General features: G+C 38.1%; 1 protein-coding gene across 1 annotated transcript; it reads right to left on the bottom strand.

The window, feature by feature from the left end:
* Positions 1 to 1722: 1722 nt before the first annotated feature.
* On the bottom strand, positions 1723 to 20137 carry LOC140225948 (uncharacterized). The gene is made up of 3 exons (XM_072305994.1): positions 19873 to 20137; positions 9710 to 9884; positions 1723 to 3170 (listed from the first exon to the last, which is right to left on the bottom strand). The coding sequence occupies exons 2-3, from the start codon at positions 9746 to 9748 to the stop codon at positions 2838 to 2840; spliced, it is 372 nt and encodes a 123-aa protein (XP_072162095.1). The 5' UTR covers positions 9749 to 9884; positions 19873 to 20137; the 3' UTR covers positions 1723 to 2837.
* Positions 20138 to 23435: the final 3298 nt, after the last annotated feature.

Genomic DNA, 23435 nt, shown 5'->3' on the forward strand with positions numbered 1-23435 from the left:
ATTTATTTAGGAAAACCGTGAAATTACACCCGGGGGGCTGAACGGAGCGGCAACGTCGCAGAGATGAAGGAGTCACGAGGTGGCAACGTCGGGCAGGTTCGGAACTTGTTCCCGGTCGCTCGAAGGAAAAGAGACCCGAACCGGTTCAGACTTGTCCCGGCAGGCTCAGACTCGTTCGGACAGCGTTCGATCCGAGCGCGGCTCTGCGCCTTTGATGCAGGTTTAAACCGGTGGCGTGGCGTGAATGATCGATTGTCGATATCTCGCCATTTGAAGCTATGGTAAAGAATCGATTATTAAGGTGTTCGCTGCGAGCACCCTGATAATCGATCTTTTTTCATAGGTTTAAATGACAGATCAATCGATAAATCGCGAAGCGGGCCACGCCGGTTTAAACTTGGTCGCACCCTGAACGGCGGCCGGAGGAGGAGTTGACAGAGGATCACCTGAATCGGCGCGGGAACATCAAAGTGCGGGTGGGATGACGTCATCCATTTGAGGGGGGTGTAGAGGTTAGACTAGGTAAACGCCGTACTCTCGTAAGGTATGCAACCCGCGTATTAGCGCCTTACTTCCGTAAGGTATGCAACCCGCATGTTAACGCCTTACTCCCGTAAGGTATGCAACCCGCATTTCAGGAGGATCGTAAGGACTGCGATTCACAAATTATCCCTGACCACCGGCGAGGTGCGCGACCAACATGAGAACGCCTCCAGTCCGTAAGGTATGCAACCCGCATTTCATGGGTTCGTGAGGAATGCACATCACAAATTATCGCTGATCGTCGGCGAGGTGCGCGACCAACATAGGACGCTTCCCGTCCGTAAGGTATGCAACCCGCATATCTGCACCTTAGGTCGGCGAGGCACGCAACCCGCGACTGAAATGGACTTAGGTTAGGTTAGGTTAGGTTTGGTTAGGTTAGGTTAGGTTGGGTTGGGTTGGGTTAGGTTAGGTCACACGGCAACGCTGTACTTAGGTTAGGTCACACGGCAACGCTGAACTTAGGTTAGGTTACATTTCGACATCTCAGGTGTTTTAAAGTCGCCATTTCCCCTCTACTGTTTTACCGTACGTCCTGACCAACTTTATTTGCGACGTGCGGTAATACGGTATTTTTTTACGGTCAATAACTCCCTTAAGAGGGGTTTTACGAAAAAAAAAACGAAAATACCTTTTGTTAAGCTATTGATGAGCACTTTACGAAACCACAATCTTTTTCGGTTCCGACAATTAGGACAGCCACTGTGACGTCTTATCTGAACACGTGCGGTATTTTTTTTCAAAAATTGAACTCCCCGAAACTCGAGAACCACGCATCGTAGAGGATTTTGGTACGGGACTTTTCTGCTTGTTTTGAGCCATGGAAAAACCCCTGGAAGTTTGTCGTCACTTAGTTGTTATACCTTGTATACTGCTTAACGATCTAACCTGTTAAGTGACCAGGATGTAAATTATGACTGGGGAGCTGGAGAAAAGGCCGTTTTTTCCAGTTTCTCGAGTTTGAGACCGTTTTTCGTGTGGACAGTCCAAGCTGAGAGAGATTGTCAAGTATCGAATCCAATCGAATTTTTCGCGTTCTCTCTGAATTTGTTATTTTTTTGGTGTATTACAAACAAAAAATGCTCTCCAAGCCCCCCAACAACCCCTAACCCCCCCCCCCCCCCCACAGAAAAACCCCAAAACCCCCCTTAAATCTTGAAAAATTCTTTGAATGGCCCACTTAACATGATTTTTCACCATTTTCACTCGTTCCAATCGAAAGTACGCAAAAAATTACCCGGATACAGGTATCCCATGAATGATTGGCGAATCTTCCCGGAGAGTTAGAGAATTTTCATCTTTTATTCAAGGATGGTTCCATTCAACAAAAGTCCATTTTTAACTATGAGCACAATTTTTCCACACCGTAATTTGTGGCGTGTTTCATGTCCTGGTATGTAACTTTAATCTGTTAAATTTTGGTGATGTGGCAAAATTGTGCTGGGTGTAAATGAAGACTAATAATCGTGGAAAATGCAGTTTTTTCGGTTTTCTCAAGTTTAGAGCTGTTTTTCGTGTTGACAGTTTAAGCTGAGAAAATGTCTAACCAATGATTTCTAACGGATTTTTTACGCTCTTTTTGAATCTGCAATCGTTTTTGTTGTATAATCATCAGTTTTCTAGTTATAGGTGAAAAATTGCCAAAAAACCCCAAAAATCGTTGAAAATGTCTAGAATGACCCCTTAAAAGTGGGTTTAGACAATTTTCGCCTGTTCCACTGAAAAGTACGCAAAAAATTACGAATATGAACCTCCCGTACTCATGAAACAAAGCTTTTTTGGGCTCGTCATAAAATTAAAACCATTTTTCAGCCGAAAAATTGAGTCGGCTGTTTTGGCAGGAAAACGATGCACAATCGCAAAAATATTTTGCGCCAGAATGCACCTACCCTAGGGTACCTACTTAAAATATGGATTCAGATGATTTTTTGAAGTGGGGCCAAAATCGGCCCTTATCGGTACCCCTCCTTTATCACTCTTTGAAACTTCCATACTTTTATAATGACGAATTCCTTGTAGGTACCTAATCTTGTTTCCTTGCAAGTATTTTTCTCACTTGTTGTTCTGGAAGTTATTGTATTCCACTATTTTAAAAATTTCCCAAATTTAAAAATGCAAGGAAAAATGTTAGATCGTTAGTCCTCGTTGGCTCACTAGTTCATAGATGACATCTGTAGGCAGGGGACTCTAGCCCTTGTCAGGTGTACCAGCCTGCCGGGCTACTCTGTTATCGGTTCTCAATATACACCTTTGTCTTCTGTCATGTCTCCGTGAGTCTCTTTCCTCTCACCTTTCTATTTTTCGGCAGCAATACTTGGTTGCAAAAACTGTGAATACCTATTTAACTTACCATCGACGTCGAAGAACATGAAATTGGGCGAGCAGTTGCAGTACTGGAAGGTATAATTTCGAAAGCACTCAGTTTTGCAATTAATACGCATGTAGTACGGAAGGCCCAGAGTAGAGGCGTCTTCCTTGAAGAGACACTTCCGTTGATCAACGTCCATTCCACGCATCCGTTCCGTTGAGTACAGTCTGTCTCCGCCTATCTTAATCTCTGCCAGATTCCCCGCAGACACTTTGATCTCCCGACCGAAAGTGAACCCCTCTGGATGATTTATTATCACCTTCAAAAAATCCAATACAAAGGGTCGTTCAATAAAGACTGTGATTTGCCCTGTCAGACTACCCATAGGTGAGTGATGACATCTTGACCACTGATAAGGCAAGTGATCAGACATCTGATTGTGAATTTTTAATTTACACACCAAAATGCATGGAATGGGGTTGTTGCATGGGTGAGGGATTTGAGAATAAAAATATTTAGTCACAGAACTTTTCGCGATAAAAACGATGGCAACGTTCAAAAAGTCAAAAAATCAAGTCCTTAAGCCCGAAAAAGCCCGTCAAAGTTCCATCAAATTCAAGTTGAAACCCTGGTAAAAATGATCAGTTGACGGTGTATCAGTTCGTCAACGGTGTTTTGGCGCGGAGCATCAGTGGACATCAATCGAGATCGGGTCAGTTGATGGCTTCAACTGATCTAAACTGATAAGTGGTAGCAGTTGGAAGTATCAACAGATCTGAAATGATACTTGGTATCAGTTGGTACCATATATCAACTGATACGACACAAATTAAAAACCCATCATCTGCTTGTGTAAGTTTACATATTTTTTCAGTTTCTCACATTTACCTCACGAATTGACGACCATAGAGCGCTACTGGGAATTACCGTTCTCGTATTTCTGCAGACACGAGGCTTAGCAGGCAGCGCTCATTCCCAAACGGTCTCCCATCTAAGTACTAACTACGCTCGGCGTTGCTTAACTTTGGTGATCGTCCAAGAGACAGAGCCACTACTCCATCCGCGCATGCGATCAACATCGACGTATTTTTGCCATTTCAGGGCCCCCACTAGAATCATTTTGACAGAAAGTGATGATTTTGTGTTGAATTTGAATCTACACTTAATTTTTTCATTTTATTTTTTAATCACTTAAAATTTAAGTGAAGTTTCACATGTTATGTTTCCTTAAAAATGAGACTAATTTTTTCATTTTTTTTTTAATCACTTAAAATGTAAGTGAAGTTTGACATGTTATGTTTCCTTAAAAATGAGACTAAGAAAAACAAAATGCAAAACCAAAAATTATAATTAAAGATGTAAAGAAAAGATACAATGATGAAAAATCAATAATCAACTTATAAGAAATTGAAAATAATCATGAAAAAAATTTGAAAACAAATAATTAAATCTGTATTGCGGGAGGGTTAAAAAATTTCATTTAACATTTCTATGAATTTAAGGTAATTTTATGTGTTTTCGTCACATTCTTTTCATGTATTTTTTAAGTGTAAATTATGGAAAAAAATATTTTCGAGTGGCGAGCGTTGAAGAAATTAATAAGTCTTTATATGAATTTTCAGTTAAGAAAAAAGATGATCGAGATAATTTTTATGTGTTTTTTCCACGTTCTTTTTGCGTAGTGATAAAAATTATGTTAAAAAAAAGTCTCAAGTTGTCGCCGGTAAAAAAATCATTTACTTGAATTCATGTAAATTTTATATGAAAAATGTTTAGTCTCGCGAAATCACGTCTTTTTTCTTTTTAAATTTTTTGATATGAATTTTAAGTGAAATTCATGTGAACACTTGATTTACCAAGATTATTTTTCTTCAGTTTTACGTTATTTTTAATATATTTTTTACGTAAGTAGGTAAATGTTTTTGTAATTTCCAATATTTTTTACGTAATTTTACCAGACGTGAGAAAAATATTGATAAAAAAAGATGTACAATTGATCCCATGGTTAACGCCCTGAGACATTTTTACGTGAAAAAGACAGAAATGTAAGTATACAAATTTACGTTTTTTTAAACGTGAAAGCGTTATCTAAGAGACGTCAACCATGGGATAAATATTACATGTTTTGTATTAATATTTACGACTTTTTAAGTTAAAAAAAAAGGTTAAAATTTATCTTTTTTTTTGTGGGGGAAGAAAATTCTAACTAGGGATGGTATCAACCAAATATCGACGGTGAAACTACCAAACCACGTATCTCGGTTTGCGACGTCGCAGACTTCCTGTCATACTTTATTTTTTAAATGAAAAACTACTTAACGTCCACTCTTGAAAATGTCTGTGATTTTCCTCTTCGTGCGGAGAAAATTCTGTGAAAATTTCAAGGAATGATATTGATTTGGTCTACTTCAAAAAAATAAAATGTGAGCGTAGATTTTTAAACACCGCAAACGAGATACGTGGTTTGGTAGTTTCACCGTCGATATGGTATCTAGTAATATGAAATCACTACTAATCCTTTGTTTCTTTATCGGGAACTACGTGATTGACACTTACTTTCTTTTTCGCCCGATGAATTTAAATTCATCGGGCGAAAAAGAAAGTAAGTGTCAATCAGAATATGAAATCAGTTACGATGGGAGCCGCCCAAAAATTACACATTATGCCCCCTTCCACATGTGGGATTCTCTTAATCAAAATCACAACAAATTGAAGTAGGTAGGCATCGCATAGAATTTTTGTTATAAAATCCATGCTCCCGTGCCGACAAACCCATGAAACTGGTGTGGAGGACCGATTTTTGTGTAATAGCAAGCAGCGCTGGGTACCCACCTACGTATTGCACTGTCCTGAAACTCCTCCTTTCTTTAGCAAGTGACATAATCTTTGAACGGCCGTAGAATTTCAAATTACCAGCATTATTCGAGATTTTAAAACCATAAAATATTCCATTCACCTACTGTAGAAAAAAATTGAATGGAAAAGGGATTAAAATAATACGAGGGTCATCCAAAACGTAAGGTTCCCTACTTTGTATCTTCCGAGCGAAACAAGATAAATCAAGTCGGTAAAAAAGCACATATCAGGCATACTCTAAGCTTTAAAACAAGCTCAAGTTTTTGAAAATCGGTCAAAGGATTAGCGAGTAAACTTAATTTTACAGAGACAACCTCCTGTCGCCGAGTGCCCACCTCCGGGGTCAGGATGCGCGGAGAGTCGATTATTGAAGACTCGGGTTATCGCCTCTAAACATCACATCAACAAGGCATTTTAAAGTTTTCATTGAGTAGGCCTTACCTTACTTTTGACGTTGTCTCCACATCTTTTTTCGACATTTATGGTATCATTACAGCAGCTTCTTGATGCCCTCCGCGTATAGAAGCTTTCGCCTTGACTCTGAAACCAGTCATTGACAGCTATCTGTACCTCTGAATCGATTGAAAATTGCTTCCATCGTGGAAGTTTTTCCGCTCGGGAACAAATGAAAGTCACATGAAGCTAAAGTAAGAGAGTTTGAAGGATTGTGGGAAAATTTCCCTACGCAAAGCAACTGATTTGGAAGTGCAGATCGTTGTCAATGACTGGTTTTGGAGTCGAGGCGAAAGCTTCTACGCGGAAGGCATCAAGAAGCTGCTGTAATGATACCGGAAATGTCAAAAAAGATAAGGAGACTACTTCAAAAAGTAAGGTAAGGCCTACTCAATGAAAACTTTAAAATTCCTTGTTGATGTGATGTATAGAAGCGATAACCCGAGTCTTCAATAATCGACTCTCCGTGCATCCTGACCCCGGAGGTGGGCACGCGGCGACAGCCCTAGTAGCAGCGTTATATAAAAATTATTTAAAAAAAAAAAAAAAAAAAAAAAATTCGTCATTAAGTAAGTTGTAAATAACCTGTAAATAAAAATTAAATGATGTTCACATAAAATTTAAGGCCTAGTTTTCATTTTTATCTGCTTGATTAAATCCTCTTTACGTAAAAAATAGGTAATAATTAAGTAAAAAGGAAGAGAACAGGAGGAGTGAATGTCATAATTTCGTTATGATAGATAAATAAAATTTTTGTAAAAAGTACATGAAAATTACTTAAATATTAAGTAAACCGTACCTAATTTTTTTTTTTTTTTTTTTTTTTTTTTTTTTTTTTTTTTTTTTTTACTACTTCAAATAGCCCTCAAGGGATAATCCTACGCTTTAAGTCCCATCCCCCCTCCGTCCCTATGGAACCAGTCCCAGGCAACAATTGTTTGAGACCATCAAACTCGGGTCGCCTGGCCGGGAATCGAACCCGGGACCTCCCGATCATAGAGCAAGCGCTACAACCACTACACCATAGGAGGCCGACGAAATGGTAAGTATTATTTTGATAATATTTTAGGCCTAGTTTCCATTTTCATCTTCTTCATAATTTCTTGTGTAGGTAAAAAATTTGTAATGAATAAATAAAAAGGAAAAGAATAGGAAGAGTTAATGTCATAAATTATTTTTTTCATGTTTTATTCACCTAAAAGTTATTCGGAAAAGACGTAATTTTTTGCTAACATTTCAATTGACATCCATCTAAAAAATATATGAACATAAAAAAATTCTTAAACTTTATATCTTTTCACCCGGATAAATTTGTTTCATTTTTTCAGGTCATATTTACATGAAATTTATTTGGAAATTGCGTAATTTTTACGCTAAAATTTCAATTAATATTGATTTAAAATGTGTATGAATATTACGTAAATTTTTTTAAAAATTTAAAAGTAATTCCTTACATAAATTTCTTTTTTTCCCTATTTTCATTATCTAAAAATTATATGCAAATTAAGTAATCCTTATGCTAATGTTTCAATTAATATTGATTTAAAAATATTATGAATATTATATAAAAAAACTTTAAAATTTATATCTTTTTGCTTACATAAATTATTCCTTTTTTGTATGTTTTTTTTAAATAACATTTACGGTTTTTTTAGTGTCAATAATTCTTCAACAAATTCTTATATAAATATTATGTTTTTTTTATATAATTAACCACTTTATACATTCTTTACATTAACTTTATGTAATTTTTATATAACGCTGCTACTAGGGAGGAGGTCGTCTCAGTAAAATTAAGTTTACTCACGAATCCTTTAATCGATTTTCAAAAACTTGAGCTTGTTTTAAAGCTTAAAGTATGCCTGATATGTGCTTTTTTACCGATTTGATTTATCTCTTTTTGCTTGGAAGATACAAGGTAGGGAACCTTACTTTTTGGATGACCCTCGTATAAATATCTCTATTGATGTAGTGGCCATGCCTTGATGAAGTGGCCTAGTGGGCCTTGTCAACCATGCCAACCAGATCGTCCTGTTGAAATGCATACGTAGGCTCATTGGACTAAGTTTAAACTCGTAAATGACGTCTATTGCATTTCTGTTTGGATCAGTTGATGTTCAACAGATGTCAGCTCATGTTGGACCGATATCAATTGAACCTCAAGAGATACGTAGCAAATTTCAACTGTTACCTATTGAGGCTCAACATATATCTATCTATTGAGTATAATCTGGTATCAGTGACGGATATTAGGCAATGTTGTGAACACCATGTCACAAATGGTCAGTTTAGGTTAACAAATGTAGCTGGATGTGATAAATGAAAACTACTTTAAATTGTGATTGCAGCGGTGGTTTTCATTGAAAACCGGCAACACCGCCGCTACTTGAATTTCTAAAAATCATGTGAAAGTTTCAAAAAAGCACAAAACATGACTGACTTTTCGAATTTTGTTTGGTCTAGGCGTTTTGCTTTAACACGGAGTCGCGAAACGTACCTAAACCAGCGTCAATATCGGGCGTCGGGCGTGTTGCCGAATTTTCAAATCGCTACAACTCGTGTTCCCTAAGTCTCTCAGAAAAGTATAACATATCAATGGATGCGGAATCGACCAAACAATAATTCCGACAGGTTTTTATTCAATCCCTACCAACCGCAAACACTTTTTTAGGCGGTAACGTAATTTTAAATAATTACAAAAATTTAAAAAATGGCCAAAACGTGGCAACAACGGAGTCAAATTAAAATTTCTCTTGCGTGAGTCGATAGAGCGTAATTTTCTGCGTTTTTGGATATAAATACGAGCTCTGTAACTGCATTTTTGCGAATGTTATGGACGCTTGAAGGTTATGACTTTAAAAAATGGCAACGCTGTTTCCCTGGGGTTCCTGCAAAAACGGATCTAGGGATAAGTCTCTCTCAACTAGTCCTATTAGCCCACAAAGTTTCGTACATTCCGGGCTGGATACATTTTTCGCCTGTATGAATAACCCTCTTTTTTGTATAAATATGAAGAAGCAACATTCTTATAACACTGTTATCGCGCTGGTTCCTTTTTGCTAAATGCGATCCACACATGAGAGGGCTCAGAAGTGGGTGCAGTAGGGTAATACCTACTGGACATGAGGCACATTTTTCTTGTCAAATTGTGCATGCAAATGTAAGTACAATACAGTAGGGGAAGGAGAGAGGATAAAAGTTCAAAACGCAGTTCGGTTCAATTCAACCTCTGAAAACATTGATTTTCGGATGAAGATGATGTTTGGTGGAAAATCATAACAGTCGACAAAAGGTGGCTTCATCGCCATGACATTGCTTTCATAAAAACCAAAACCTGACGATAAAACGCAGTTGGTGACACCAAGAAAATTTTGAGTAAAAAACATTACGCACATACAGCCCTGTCAGAGTTGAGAGGTACTTTTCTACATGGATGAAGTGATCCCAACCTCGACTCTTCAGGGTCAACCGTTTAAAATATACTTAGCCATCTCTAAACGACTTCTTCTCTACCCTGTATTCGTCCATTTATTTGAGTATTCTGCGTACTTTTACCCCTGGCTTTGCATCAGGGAGACCGGGCGGCATTTCACTTTGCAAAGGAGTGTTGACTGTAACATGGAGTCCGCTGAATTTTCCGTAAGTAGAGGTCCTTCTTGGCCTTAAGCTGTCTGTTCTTTCGTCAATCCAGAATTTGTCACTGACATTTTTAACCCTTGAACGCCTAAGAATGGAAACAAGATGATTTTTAGGCGGCAACCCAAAAACATTCGACAAAATATCTTGACAAAAAAGAGACAAACAAAAAACAAGTCAGTGGAGCCAACAAAAGGTGTTGACAATGCATGTTTTGACGAACGGGGAAGTGGCCTACGTCATACGACAGCATGGTGATTACCTAGGTACTTTGTATCGCTTGATTTCATTGATCATGATTATATTTATCACGATTCTCTGCTAAAAAGATGGAGTATTGTTAATTGGATAAAGTTAAATGGAAAAGGATCCCTGGTAAAAATGATCAGTTGAGATGTTATCAGTTGACCGTCAACTGTGTTTTGGTGCGAAAAAATCAGTTGACATCAGTAGGTATCTGATCAGTTGATGTCAGTAGAAATTGTCAGTTGACGTCAGTTGACATCAGTAGATATCTGATCAGTTGATCAATTTAAAAATAATCAATGTTCTGAAAATATTGCACAAATATTGCATCTAGAGAGCGCGCACTCTAGGTGATGTATTTGGTACTAACGTTCGTTCGATGGTGCACATGTGTCATTTCAAATTGATCGATCGTAGAGTTGGGACTAACTTTACAATCCGCGCCGCCCTAGTCGGGAATAGAACCCACGCCTCGGGATGAAGTTGCAATCCGTAGTCCAGTAACTTACCGCTAGACCAGCCAGGCTTGATACGGAGGGGCCCCGAAATTCAATCTCTTAACTATCGCAGGCCTCTGAGTCCGTAATATGTTTGTTTATTGACGGATTCTTTTAATATTTTACCATAATTTATTATTTATTATTTTTTATTTCATCGTGTAATTTATGTTTCAAATTTTTTATTAATTGCACTCAAGATATTCATATTCATGTATTTCAAATTTTCATTTTCATTTATTTATTTATTTTTTTTTTTTTATTTTTTTTTATTTTTAACTCTCTTTCATTTTTTTTAACTTTCTCGTTTTTTTGACTCTCTCATTTTTTTTTATTTTTTTTAAAAACCAAATTCCTGTTTTTTTATAATTGCGTCTTTTTCCAGTTTTAATTATTCGGACCTTTTTCTAGTTTGAATTTATGTCGATGCATTTATGTTATTTATTATTATGTTCTCGTATCTCGATTCACAGCTCGAGACCGGTAGATATTTAGTCCTCCCCCGGCAATTCAATGCAAAGGAGAGTCCTTAAATTTAAAATTGAAGTAAAAATTTTAAATTGGGATTAAAACTTTAAAATTGGAGTGAAAAATTTAAAATTGGGATTAAAACTTTAACATTGGAGTAAAAAAAAACTTAAAATTGAGGTTAAAACTTTAAAATTGGAGTTAAAAATTTAAAATTGGAGTAGAAATTTAAAATTGAAGTTTAAAATGCAGGTTAATTTTTCGGTTGGTGGTAACTATCCATCACCCAGAACTCGCCTTACAATCCTGCAGCTCCCTGGCAAAACTGCTTTCTGTAATTGTTGAAATAGCCTCTCTCTAAGGTTGATCTTCCTAAGACCATCAAACAACTTCACAGGAATCTCCCCCGTTGCTCCAATAATAATTGGCACAATTATTACTTTGTCCAATTTCCAGAGGCACTTGATTTCGTCCGCCAAAGGCATGTACTTACTTATCTTCTCAGCGTAAGTGCTCTGGATATTAACTATCATTTTATTGGATTATCGTATTATGGATATATTATTATTATTATTATTATTATTTTTCATATTCACTGCTGTCACCAGCTTTGCTGGGTTGCTTTAAGCCCTCACACAGGGGCAAACAATGCTCCTAGGTATGAGGGCTGTTTGTGGTTTGGGTGGCCGGGTGGTGGTTTTTTCACTCCCCCTTGGGGGGTGGCTCGTCACGGACTAGGATACCTGTTTTAGGAACCGAGGCAGGGTAGGTGTCTGGAGGACGCCTGCCTAAAGGTTTCTTTCCTGAGGTGGTAGGCGGTAGGGGTGTTTTTGGTGTGTGGGAACGTTCTAGGTGTATTCGCGCTGCTCCACCTAGCTTAAGACCTTCCGGAGGATTCTGGCAGTGCCTAACACAGCAGACTTCTGGGCCAATACTAGCGAATGTTTCCCAGGGATTTCGTTCTTCAGTTTAGTCCAGTCTTTAGAGACTGCTCCGGTAGCTCCTATCACAAAGGGTATGACTCGGGTTTTGGTCTTCCACATCCTGCTGATTTCGATCTCTAGGTCTTTATACTTTAGTTTCTTCTCAGCTTCCTTTTTTGTGATGTTCCTGTCTGCTGGGATAGAGACGTCAATCAGCAGACACGTTTGGCCTTTCCTACGTAGGATGATGTCCGGTCTGTTTGCCTCAACAGTTCTATCGGTTCTGATAGGGAAGTTCCACAGGATCGTTGTCTCTCCATCTCTGGTTGTTGCAGTGTTTTTCGGTTTGTGTTCATACCATTTATCTGCGTCGACTTCGATTCCATATTCTTTGCAGAGGCTGTAGTGAAGTTGGGTGCATACTCTGTCGTGTCTCTCGATATAGTCCTTTTGGGCTAGAATTGGGCAACCTGATGTTATGTGCTCAATGGTTTCTTCGAACTGGTGACAGATTCTGCATTTGCTATTCACATGTTTCTTGTGGATTTTCCTCTCTCGGTACCTTGTGTTTAAGGCTTGATCCTGTGCCGCTACAATTAGGCTCTCTGTTTCTGCTTTTAGTACACCTTTACTGAGCCAGATGGTAGAGAGATTACTCTCGATAGAGTCATTTTCTAGCATCAGTGGATACTGCCCGTGCATGATCTTTCCTTTCCATTTGGTTCTGATGCTTTCTGAGATTTTCTTTTTGATTTTTTGCTTCCTGCTGTTTATGGGGGCCACTTCAAAGTTTTCTCCGAGCTCGGCTTCAAACTTGTTTGCTTCTTTCGCAATGTGGTCTTTGTCTAGAGCAAGGTTGACGGCATATACGGCTTTGAGAAAAGGGTCTTCGTTTTTTTTTTCCTGGAGGTAGTACTTCGCATTGATGATGGAAGATTTGTATGTTGATTCTATTTGCCTAAGTCCTCGTCCTCCTAGTTTTCTGCTCACGTATAGCCTGTCAACGTTTGCGGATGGGTGGTGCATTTTATGCATTGTCAGACATTTTCTTGTTTTATTATTATTATTATTATTATTATTATTATTATTATTATTATTATTTTGTGTGTTTTCTTTTTTTCCCCTTTCTTTTTTCTTTTATTATCAGTTGAATTTAATTTTATGTCTGATCCGGCAGATTAATTGGGCATCACAATTTGCTGGGCAGATTAATATTGTTCTTTATTTATGTTTTACTTTTTGAATAAAATATCTTATCTTATCAGAAAAGAACATACGTGCCAAAAACAGCTCCTAGAGCGCGCGCATATTCTATAATATTTTATTAATAATTTTAAAATTATATTTTGTAGTATTTTTACAACTAAAAATGTAAATATTTAGTAATTGCTTTAAAATTATTTTTCCAAAACATTTTCATTTAAATATCGCAAAAATATAATAATTAATTTTAATATTTTAAAAATTTGATTTAAAAGATATTGTAAAACTATTTTTACAGTATTTTCGTGGAATTATTTTCTTGAAAATATTTTCCAAACAACGGCAGTATTTCTAAAATATTTTCAAAATATTTTGTTCTAACTGGGGTATCTCCAATATTAATTCAAAAATTCTAATTGACAGAGTCATTTTCTGCGGTAAAATTTGCAATCACCTTAAGTACAATGTTGGTTCAGTTTCTCTTTTTTTTGCCATCCTTTATCAAATTAATTTTAAAGTGGGGCTCCTTTACATACAAATGTGAAGAACCTGCGATTCAACCTAAAATTGACATTCATTACCATTTTTTGTACCATATCTATTGCAATTTTTTTCCAACGAATTGATTTTAGCCCCTTCAAAAAGGAGGATAGGCAATTTGCACTTAGCCATTCATCTATACGGAAACTTTATATATATATATATATATAAAAAGTTTCTTTTTTAAGAGATTTCAAAATGGAGACCACTGGTTTCCGCTGCAGGGCCCATTACGTCCACAAATTACGCAAGGCAGTGGGGGAGGGTGTCAAGGGCTGCCTTAGGGGTATTGTTGAAGTAAGGTGGCCGAGGGGCAGAAAATTCCTTTCGAGAGGGAGGGGGTCTTAAAACTGGAAAAAGTGCCTTACGTAATTTATAGGACGGCCCCATAGCGGAAAATAGCAAAAAAAGGCATAATCCAGCTGTACTCTGATTGGATGCTTGAATCTAAACCTATTCCCGCAACTGATGCCGAATCGATCCACTATTGAAACAGTTTCGATTTCAACCGACACGAGTCTGGCCTCAACTGACATAACTTGGATCTCAACCGACACGAGTCCCGTAGGGTGTGCCTTATTTTTAAGTTTTGCGAAAATCAAGTTGGTCAACCCCTAAAAAGTTTCTATGTAGTCTCTAAATGAACCCCCTAAAAGGAAAAAATTTTAAAAAAATTTTAACCCGTGCCTCAAAGGGCCTAAAGGGCCTAAACCCAAAATTCAAAAATTTTGGCAAGCGACACATCAATTCTGAAGGAAAATGGCAAGTTACGGCCCTTTTAGGGCAGAAATTTCGTCCGTTTTGCCGTATCTTGAAGCGTAAGGTCACAAACGGCCCAATGACGACGTGAGGCTATGGGCTGGCGGGGCGCGCCGCGGCCGGCCCGCCGCTGAGCGTGCGCGCGCGGCAGGGTTGCGTATCGCCGCTTTACAACGGCGTAGAGGAACGAACGGTGGGGTGGGAGGGGGATATCCAGTGGAAAAGCATCCACATTTTCTATCCATATTGAAAATGCATTATACTTTTTCAATATAGATGAGGAAATATGAGCCATACAAGGAAGTGATGAAAAGAGTGACAAATACATATATTAGTTTGTACGGTTAGGAGTGTAAGTGGGGAAAATTTGCCATAACTACAGAACAGCCCTGAAAATCTCCGGGAAATAAAAGCTGCTATTGATGAGAGGTTTGCATGAGAGGTTTAATTAAGGACTAATTAAAAAGATAGGTGCGATGTTGTCGAATCGTAAGCCCTTTACGCGATCAAAAGCGATTAGTGTAAATTTAATTGGAAAAGTTTAAGAAAAATTTGATGAAAGAAAATTGCCCCAAATTCTGGAAGTGCTTAAAGTGTTTTTCTATTATGTGAAGTTTTCGCACATTAATGTCAATGGCGGTGCGTCAAAAACCTCTGATCTTGTAATTCCAATATGGAATGAAAAATGTAGAATCCCTGTGATACATAGTGTCCATGTTTTTAAAAATGTTTACATTTTTATGAGGAGTGGAGGCGCGTATCAAAAAATGCTAGCCGTCGATCGCTGGTTCAAGAGAATTTGGAGACTGATTTTACGGCAAAAATCGACGTGTTATTCGACATTGCTTTATGCAATACTCTAGATATCATGGAAAATGAAGAGGATAAAGCATGTTTAATTCTTCAACGAAAACCTGGATGAGAATGCATAATATCCACAGTGAAGGATACTATCCTTGCAGCAGAGGTGAGGAGAGCAGACAAGAAGAAAGCTCGCGCCCAGGAGAGAGTTTCTCGACAGGAAAAATTCACGCTCGCTAATGAGTCCCGCCAAACGGAAGAAAATAGGTTTTTTCATTTCATATGAAATTACTGAAGGTTTGATACATCAATAAGACTTTGTTTACCCTCCTTTTCATTGGTGTATTTGACGCGGCATCAATTAGAAAGTTTTATTCAATCGGTTCAATCTGGCTTCGCCAACTTACAGCTGATGTTGATTGCCTGGCCTCACCCACGGGGCTAAATGACACATTAGCCTCATTTACTCAAATCTTCCCCAGTAGCCGAGTGGTCAAGGGCATTGCCCACGGTTATAAAGAGTGGGGTTCAAACCCCAAATTAAATCATATTTTTTCGAGAAACTAATATTACATTTTTGATTATAGCAAGTAACTGTGGCGGGGGGGGGGGGGGGGGGTTCAGTACCAGAAAATGTAAGTGGGTAAGCCATATTGAACCTCTCGAATTAAACTTTCTAATTGATGTCACGTTAAATGCACTAATGAAAAGGTGGGTGGATGAAACATAGACACTATGTATCACAGGGATTCTACATTTTTCATTCCATATTGGAATTACAAGATCAGAGGTTTTTGACGCACCGCCATTGACATTAATGTGCGAAAACTTCACATAATAGAAAAACACTTTAAGCACTTCCAGAATTTGGGGCAATTTTCTTTCATCAAATTTTTCTTAAACTTTTCCAATTAAATTTACACTAATCGCTTTTGATCGCGTAAAGGGCTTACGATTCGACAACATCGCACCTATCTTTTTAATTAGTCCTTAATTAAACCTCTCATGCAAACCTCTCATCAATAGCAGCTTTTATTTCCCGGAGATGTTCAGGGCTGTTCTGTAGTTATGGCAAATTTTCCCCACTTACACTCCTAACCGTACAAACTACATATCTATATTATACAGCTACAAGCAAAATCTTGGAAGCACTATTTCTGACGAACTACCGGACCGATAAGGATGATCTTTACATGTATGTCATCTGTAATAGCTGTAGATGTGCAAAAAATTATGAAACCCCGAACTTTTAATGTTTTAGAGCTTTTAAAGCTCATGTTACTTATGTCCAATGTTAATAGCGTGAGAGATATGTCGTTTCCGCTAGAAACGTCGAGGTGTGGGATTCTACCTGAGTGACTCGAATAAACTATAGAACAATAGAAAAGCTCTTGTAGGACTCCTCATTACGAGAGTTGAGGGACGGTGCATCGCTCAGGGTTCAAAGTTCAAGGTCCAAAGTATAAGTTTTTTACTCATTTTTTCCTCATTCTACAAAAACGCACCAAGTCGCATTTTCCAAAAAATTGAGTTAAGAGTAGTTTTCAGCTCAACTAACTCTTCACTTTTCCCTTTTCTCGAGTTCATCTACATGCGACTTGATGCGTGTCTATTCAACGCAGCGCAAATAAAATCCCTTTCCTTTCTCAAAGGAAAATAAGAAAAGAAAAGTTAAATTCAACGTGCGGATGTGAATGTCAAAAAATACATTTTTTGAAATTTCAGCTCACATTTTCTGTCAAAGTATAAAAATGCATGAGGACTGGATTCGCCGAAAAATATATGCCGAATTCAACAATTTCAGCGATATATTGCATATAAGAGCTCTTTTTGCATAACGATGGCTAAAGTCGAAAACCACGTACCTTGCTCACGGTTTTCGAGATTTCCGCATCTAATTTAAGATTTCAAAGAGAAATGAGCGAATTTTATCGCTTTAAATTTTCACAGAATATTCTTCGAGCAGAAGTGAAATCACAGTCGTTTTCAAAACATTCAGTACGTTGATTGGTTTTCCGATAAATTAAAAAAATGTAAAAAAAAGTATGACGAGAAGTATAGGACGTCGCAAAATGAGATACACGTTTCCCGAGTTTAGCCGTCAATATACTGCCTCCATTAATACCAAATTATGTACATCCACCTGTTCCTCATCATTTACAAATCTGAGTGTTACGTTAAAAATTTTGAAATCGATGCAGCTCAAACACAAAATTGTGTATTAAAGTGGAAGAACATTTTTGCCTATACATATGCGTAAAGGGCCTGCGAAGCAAGCCTGAGTGCGCGAAGCGCCCTCCAGGGGGTTGGGCCGCGTAGCGGGCAGGGGGCAGGGCCCCCTAGTATATATATGTATTTGTCACTCTTTTCATCACTTCCTTGTATGGCTCATATTTCCTCATCTATATTGAAAAAGTATAATGCATTTTCAATATGGATAGAAAATGTGGATGCTTTTCCACTGGATATCCCCCTCCCACCACACCGTTCGTTCCTCTACGCCGTTGTAAAGCGGCGATACGCAACCCTGCCGCGCGCGCACGCTCAGCGGCGGGCCGGCCGCGGCGCGCCCCGCCAGCCCATAGCCTCACGTCGTCATTGGGCCGTTTGTGACCTTACGCTTCAAGATACGGCAAAACGGACGAAATTTCTGCCCTAAAAGGGCCGTAACTTGCCATTTTCCTTCAGAATTGATGTGTCGCTTGCCAAAATTTTTGAATTTTGGGTTTAGGCCCTTTAGGCCCTTTGAGGCACGGGTTAAAATTTTTTTAAAATTTTTTCCTTTTAGGGGGTTCATTTAGAGACTACATAGAAACTTTTTAGGGGTTGACCAACTTGATTTTCGCAAAACTCAAAAATAAGGCACACCCTAGAGTCCCGCCTTATGTACCACGGATCTCAACCGACACGAGTCCGGCCTCAACTGGTACAAGTCGGATGTCAACTGACTCTGGTCCAGCCTCAACTGGTACCAGCTGGATGTCAACTGACTCGAGTCCGGCCTCAACTAATACCAGTTGGATCTCAACTGACTCGAGTCCGGCCTCAACTGGTACCAATTGGATCTCAACTGACTCGAGTCCGGGCTCAGTTGAGCATCTACTGGTATCAGTTGAAGTTCAACTGATATCAGTAGAAGCTCTACTGATATCAGTTGAAATCAACTGATATCGGTTGATGCTCAACTGATATCAACCGATATCAGTTCAAATTTTAACTGATCATTTTTACCGGGGATAACGCTAAAAATTGGAATGGAAGATTCTAGGAAGTGAATTTTAAGTTTTCTTTCACTACCAATAACGTAACCAATATGGAAAATCGCAATGCATCTCACCGAACATTAAGTTTTTGACACTTCAGGACGATTTTTCTCGAAATTTTGGGAAAGTAGGGGAAAACTACAAAGCACATTATGCATGTTCTTTTGTACAATCTTTCCGAAAATGTACACGGTTTTTAGATTAAATTAAAATTAACGCCTGTAAACTTGAAAAAATTCCTAAAAATTGGTAAAATTTGGCAACAAATGGACCGTTAGGCCTTTAAAAATTCACGGGATGCCATTTTTATGGACCGAAATGAAAAGTACGTAGAGAAATAAATATCGTACACGCCTATAGAGGGTGACTAAGGTTAAAAAACATTCAAAAGAGCAACCTTCAAGTAAAAAAGGCCCCTAAACACGACATCCCGGTCAATTTTCACACGTGGGAATCCAGGTATAACCATACTCTTTTGATATGTTGTACCTATATATGTTGTGTATATGTTGTTGTAAGAGCTGTTCCGTACGTCTATTTAAAAGTTGTTCCCCACTTTCTTGAATCTTGGACGTAGCAATTTATCAACTTTTGGCCATTTCTGGCTCTTTGAAACGATTTTTCTCGAAAATTTGGCAACGTAGCCCTGCTAAAAAATGGCGAGTACTTAAATGAGTAGAAAATTAAAGTCTTATGAATATCATTTGAGTAGAATTTCAACTTAGATGAATAGAATTTAACTCATATGAGCAGAATTTCTCTATCCAGTTTTCGCTAACTTCTATGACTAGAGATTCCAACTCACATGACGCTAAGCAACGTCGAGCATAGTTAGTACTTAAATAGAAGACCGCTTGGGAATGACCACGTTGCGGAGATGTACATAATGGCTAAGAATTCCTTTTATGTCTGAAACATGCCACGGCAATAGTACAAATTGATTTTCGTGTTTAATCCTTACCTAATCTTTTTCTTCTATGGCTCTGCTAGTAGAGACGACATTTTGGGCACAGATTAGGGAGCTTCCCATGAGAGAAACTTCCCATGGGAGCCACTTTCCAGAGGAGCCACTTTCCACGGGAGCCACTTTCCAGGGGAGCCACTTCCCATGGGAGCTATTTCCCATGGGAGCATCTTCTCAGAGGAATTATTCCAATGCCCAAAACAGCCTGAGTGAAATTCCCACGAGAAATTTTTAGTAGGGATGCATTGTGAGAGGTCCCGGTATTCCCGAAAAAACAAGACAGTTTTGAAATGTCTGTCATTTTTTAGTTTGAAATCGTATTTTACATGCTCAAGAAATCTCTACCTCGCATTCTTTATCCTCAGATGGTTTTTGCGTGGAGGGGGGGGGGGGGGTGTAATAAGTTACTTACGTTTTACTCCATTCAGACACATCCGAGTTGAACGAATAGCAGAATCCAAACTCGGTCTTTTGTAGCTCAAAAATGTTACAGCATTCGATTTTTTTCTTCTTCCAAAAGCATGGTCCTCGGAACACGTCTTCACAAGGCCGCTGAACCTATTTTCAATAAACTATTCGTTATAAACTTAAACTTGTCTCAGTGGCACATACTCATACAGCAAAAAATAAAGGTTGACCCAACTTTGACGTAAATAATTTTTTCTTCCATTAACCTCTCCTCAAATGCCTCCACCCCTCTCCTCCTCACAATCATAGCCTCCCAAATTTCTGAAGATCCGATCACTTTATCCCCTTTTACAGCATAAATTTTACCATACGTGAAACCTTCCGACGATCATCTTTTTTCATTGTAGTTCCCATTTTTGGGTTTAAAGTTGGGTAGTTTCTTAACGTTTGCAAAGGGATATAAAACTTAAATACCTACTTTTTAAAATCGATTTTACTCTACTTTTTGGGCTTTGTGCGGATCCAAATTTATTTTGGGCTCCATGTAATCTATAAAAACGAACTACATTCGAATGATTAAAAAAATTGAGTGCGTTTTGATAAAAATAAAGAAATAAATGAAAGTGCGATAAAGAAATTAAGTGATGCCGCCTTGTCTCCTGTGCCGTTCCTGCTGTACATTTATCACGCAGTCGTCGTAACCTGTTCCATCGTGCACACCGCCAAACGTCAAATTAAGGTGAATTCTCAGATTTTCCTCATTAAATTTGTTCATCACTAGTGGTTTGCAAATTGCCTAGGCGGTTTGCACATTGCCTAGGCGATTTGCCGGCTTACATTTTGTCTAGGCCATTCGCGAGACAATCGCGAATTGCCGGAGATTGTAAATTGCCTGCGATATTATGTGTAGTTGGTTTTGGATTGGCATTCTGGCCATCATCTAGTACCCAAACTAAAGAATGATCAGTATACGTTGCTTTGAGGGTGTTGTGCCTTGTGTATAAACGTTTCAGTGAGCACTAGTTTACTTATGCATTAAAACTTTTGCCTATACATCACTAATTAATAGAATTTGATACAGTTAACGCTAACAATTACCAAATTTTTCTCAGAAATCGAATGAAAAATCGATATACCTATATTAAATACAACGATACATCGTTTTGAAAATCAGAAATGTGCTGGATGATGAAATTGCGTGTTTGAGGGCACCTCCACTGACCCGAATAAGAAAAAAAACCTGATTTTTTAGACATTTTAACGATGCAAATATTCGTAGTGCTTGAGCGCCATGTTCCCGTTGGAACTATACGGCTGCGGACAATTTTTCCCGTAATCTACATGCAATTTGGCAACCTTTTTTTCCCTATTCGGTTGTATAGCGCTCAAGTCGGGAATTTCGATCACACCTTACGTATATATGTATGTATGTATGTATGTATGTATGTATGGAGGTATGTATGTATGTAGTATGTATGTATGTATGTATGTATGTATGTATGCACGTATGTATGTATGTGTACATGTGTTTCGCCATTCGGACCGTAAGTCATGCAATGCGTCTTACAGATAATTGAATCTGGTAATAACGTTATACCTTCAGAAGAAGATCAGTGATGTTGAGAGAGCGCAGAGACTGGGCAAAGTTGGAGTATTCCTTCACTCTCTCAAGCTCGTCGAAGTCTCCAAATGAAATGATTGCTAGGCCTTTGAGTAGAGCTTGAACAGTCTTCATTGGTCCCGGCTCATACTCCACCAAATCGCTTTAAATTGGTGTGTTTATTGAGAGGAATATTTTGGACTTACTTATACTCAAAACCGAAATAGGTATATATACAAATCGAAAGTGAGCAGGTAAAGTGAAGCACTAGAAATGAAATAACTATACAGGGATCAGTTTGCAATGGAGAAGAAGGTCAAAATATTTGCATTATAACCAGGTCCTACGTAGAGAAGTATTGTAGGTACAGCTTGCTAATGTATCTGACTCTCTGCTGTAAAGTTCACTATGACTGTGAGTCCTCTTGGAGCCTTCTATCCTAGTAGCACATCTTGTAATATAATTAGTAATAGAAAAATTAAAACTGGTAAATTTTACGAGTAAGAAATATGTACGTAAAAGAACTCATAAAAAATCAGAGTCGGAGAACGTAACGTAAAAAAATTGGGGGATTGAACCGAATTCTTTCCAGAAAAAAAACTCAGAGACAAAATTTTAGGTATACGTAAAAAATCGTAGGTAGTTTTAGTACGTAAAAAAAAGGTCAGAAAGAAATTCAAAGGAGACGGATTTTTTCGTTATAAAACTGCGATTTTCTACGTACAAAACTGTCGTCACTGAATTTTTGTCTGACTTTTTCACGTAAAAAATCACTGTTTTTCTTGTTTCACTTTTCGATCATCTATTTTTTATGTAAAATTTTTGGTTACGAAAACCTAAAAATTGGGGGAGAATGTCTATACCAAGAATTCGCTAAATTGACCGAACAGGAAATACCTTTGTAGTTTTTGCTACAAAAAAATTACGCAAAAAATTCTAATTTCACCCAAAGATTTTTTGTAAAAAAAGTATAACCCAAAAACTGGATACAAAAAACACATTTTTTCGAACGAAGAAACCAGAGATTTTAAAAGTTTGAGAAGATTTTAATAACGTATCTTTAGTGAAATGGTTCAAAACATTCTTATAGGTAAAAAATGTATGCATGTTATAATAAAATTTAAGAAAAGGAAAAGAAAAAGAGGGGAACGAATTATTAAAATGTAGAATTTTTTTTTTTTTACATATTCATGAACAACAAAGGAACTTTTGAAAGTAGGTGTACCATCTTTAAAATATCCATGATGAATATTTTTATTTTTTTGCCCTTATATCCAGCTTTTCCAAGTTCAAAAAATATTCAGCAATTTGCTCTCACGCATATTCAACAATAAAAATATTCACTCGCATAGCGCAAATTCGCCCCTCTCATACAGAGGCCTCGTTGGCTCGGCAGGTAGTGCATTCGATTTTTGATAGACAGGTCCCAGGTTCAATACCCGACAGAAAGCCTAAAAATAGCCTAGTAAACGAAGGCATATAGCCCTTTCCGGCCGAAACGAACATACGGCTGAAATTAGGCCCAATCGATACTACATACGTATGAAAAGGTGTTTTTAGCCAAAAGTCCTCAAATGTTCCCTTGGGGGATTCCGCACAGGGGTCTGATCAGGGTTCAAAACTCACCTTTGAGTTTTAGGAGCCAGGGGGCGCATCAAGTCCGATTTTTAGGCGCCATTGAAGATTTTTTAGGGGCCAAATTGAATTTTTGCCTATATAGGATGATCCAAAAGTCCCTTCCACCCCCTCTAACTTTTTACCTAATTGAGGTAGAGATTTGAAACTTGGGGGATATTCCTAGGTCAAAGGGAGCTACTTTTTGGCCCCCTAAAATTTTCAGGGGGCCGCCCTTTGGGGGGGCAACGGCCCCCAACTTTTAATTTTCAAATGGGAAGATCCCCTTTGTGATAGCTCGTTCGAAAGAGCATAAAAAAAGAAAACTTTTCGCGCAAACTCGATGTCAATAT

The sequence above is a fragment of the Bemisia tabaci genome, unplaced genomic scaffold (assembly GCF_918797505.1).
Source record: "Bemisia tabaci unplaced genomic scaffold, PGI_BMITA_v3".
In the NCBI taxonomy this organism is placed as follows: Eukaryota; Metazoa; Arthropoda; class Insecta; order Hemiptera; family Aleyrodidae; genus Bemisia; species Bemisia tabaci.

What these genes read in the sequence shown, in the direction of transcription:
- LOC140225948 (XM_072305994.1), bottom strand. Translation starts at nt 9,748, where the DNA reads ATGCCGCCCGGTCTCCCTGATGCAAAGCCAGGGGTAAAA. An exon ending in ATGCAAAGCCAGGGGTAAAA is followed by an intron (nt 3,171 to 9,709) that starts GTACGCAGAATA and finishes GATTTTTTGAAG; the next exon opens with GTGATAATAAATCATCCAGA.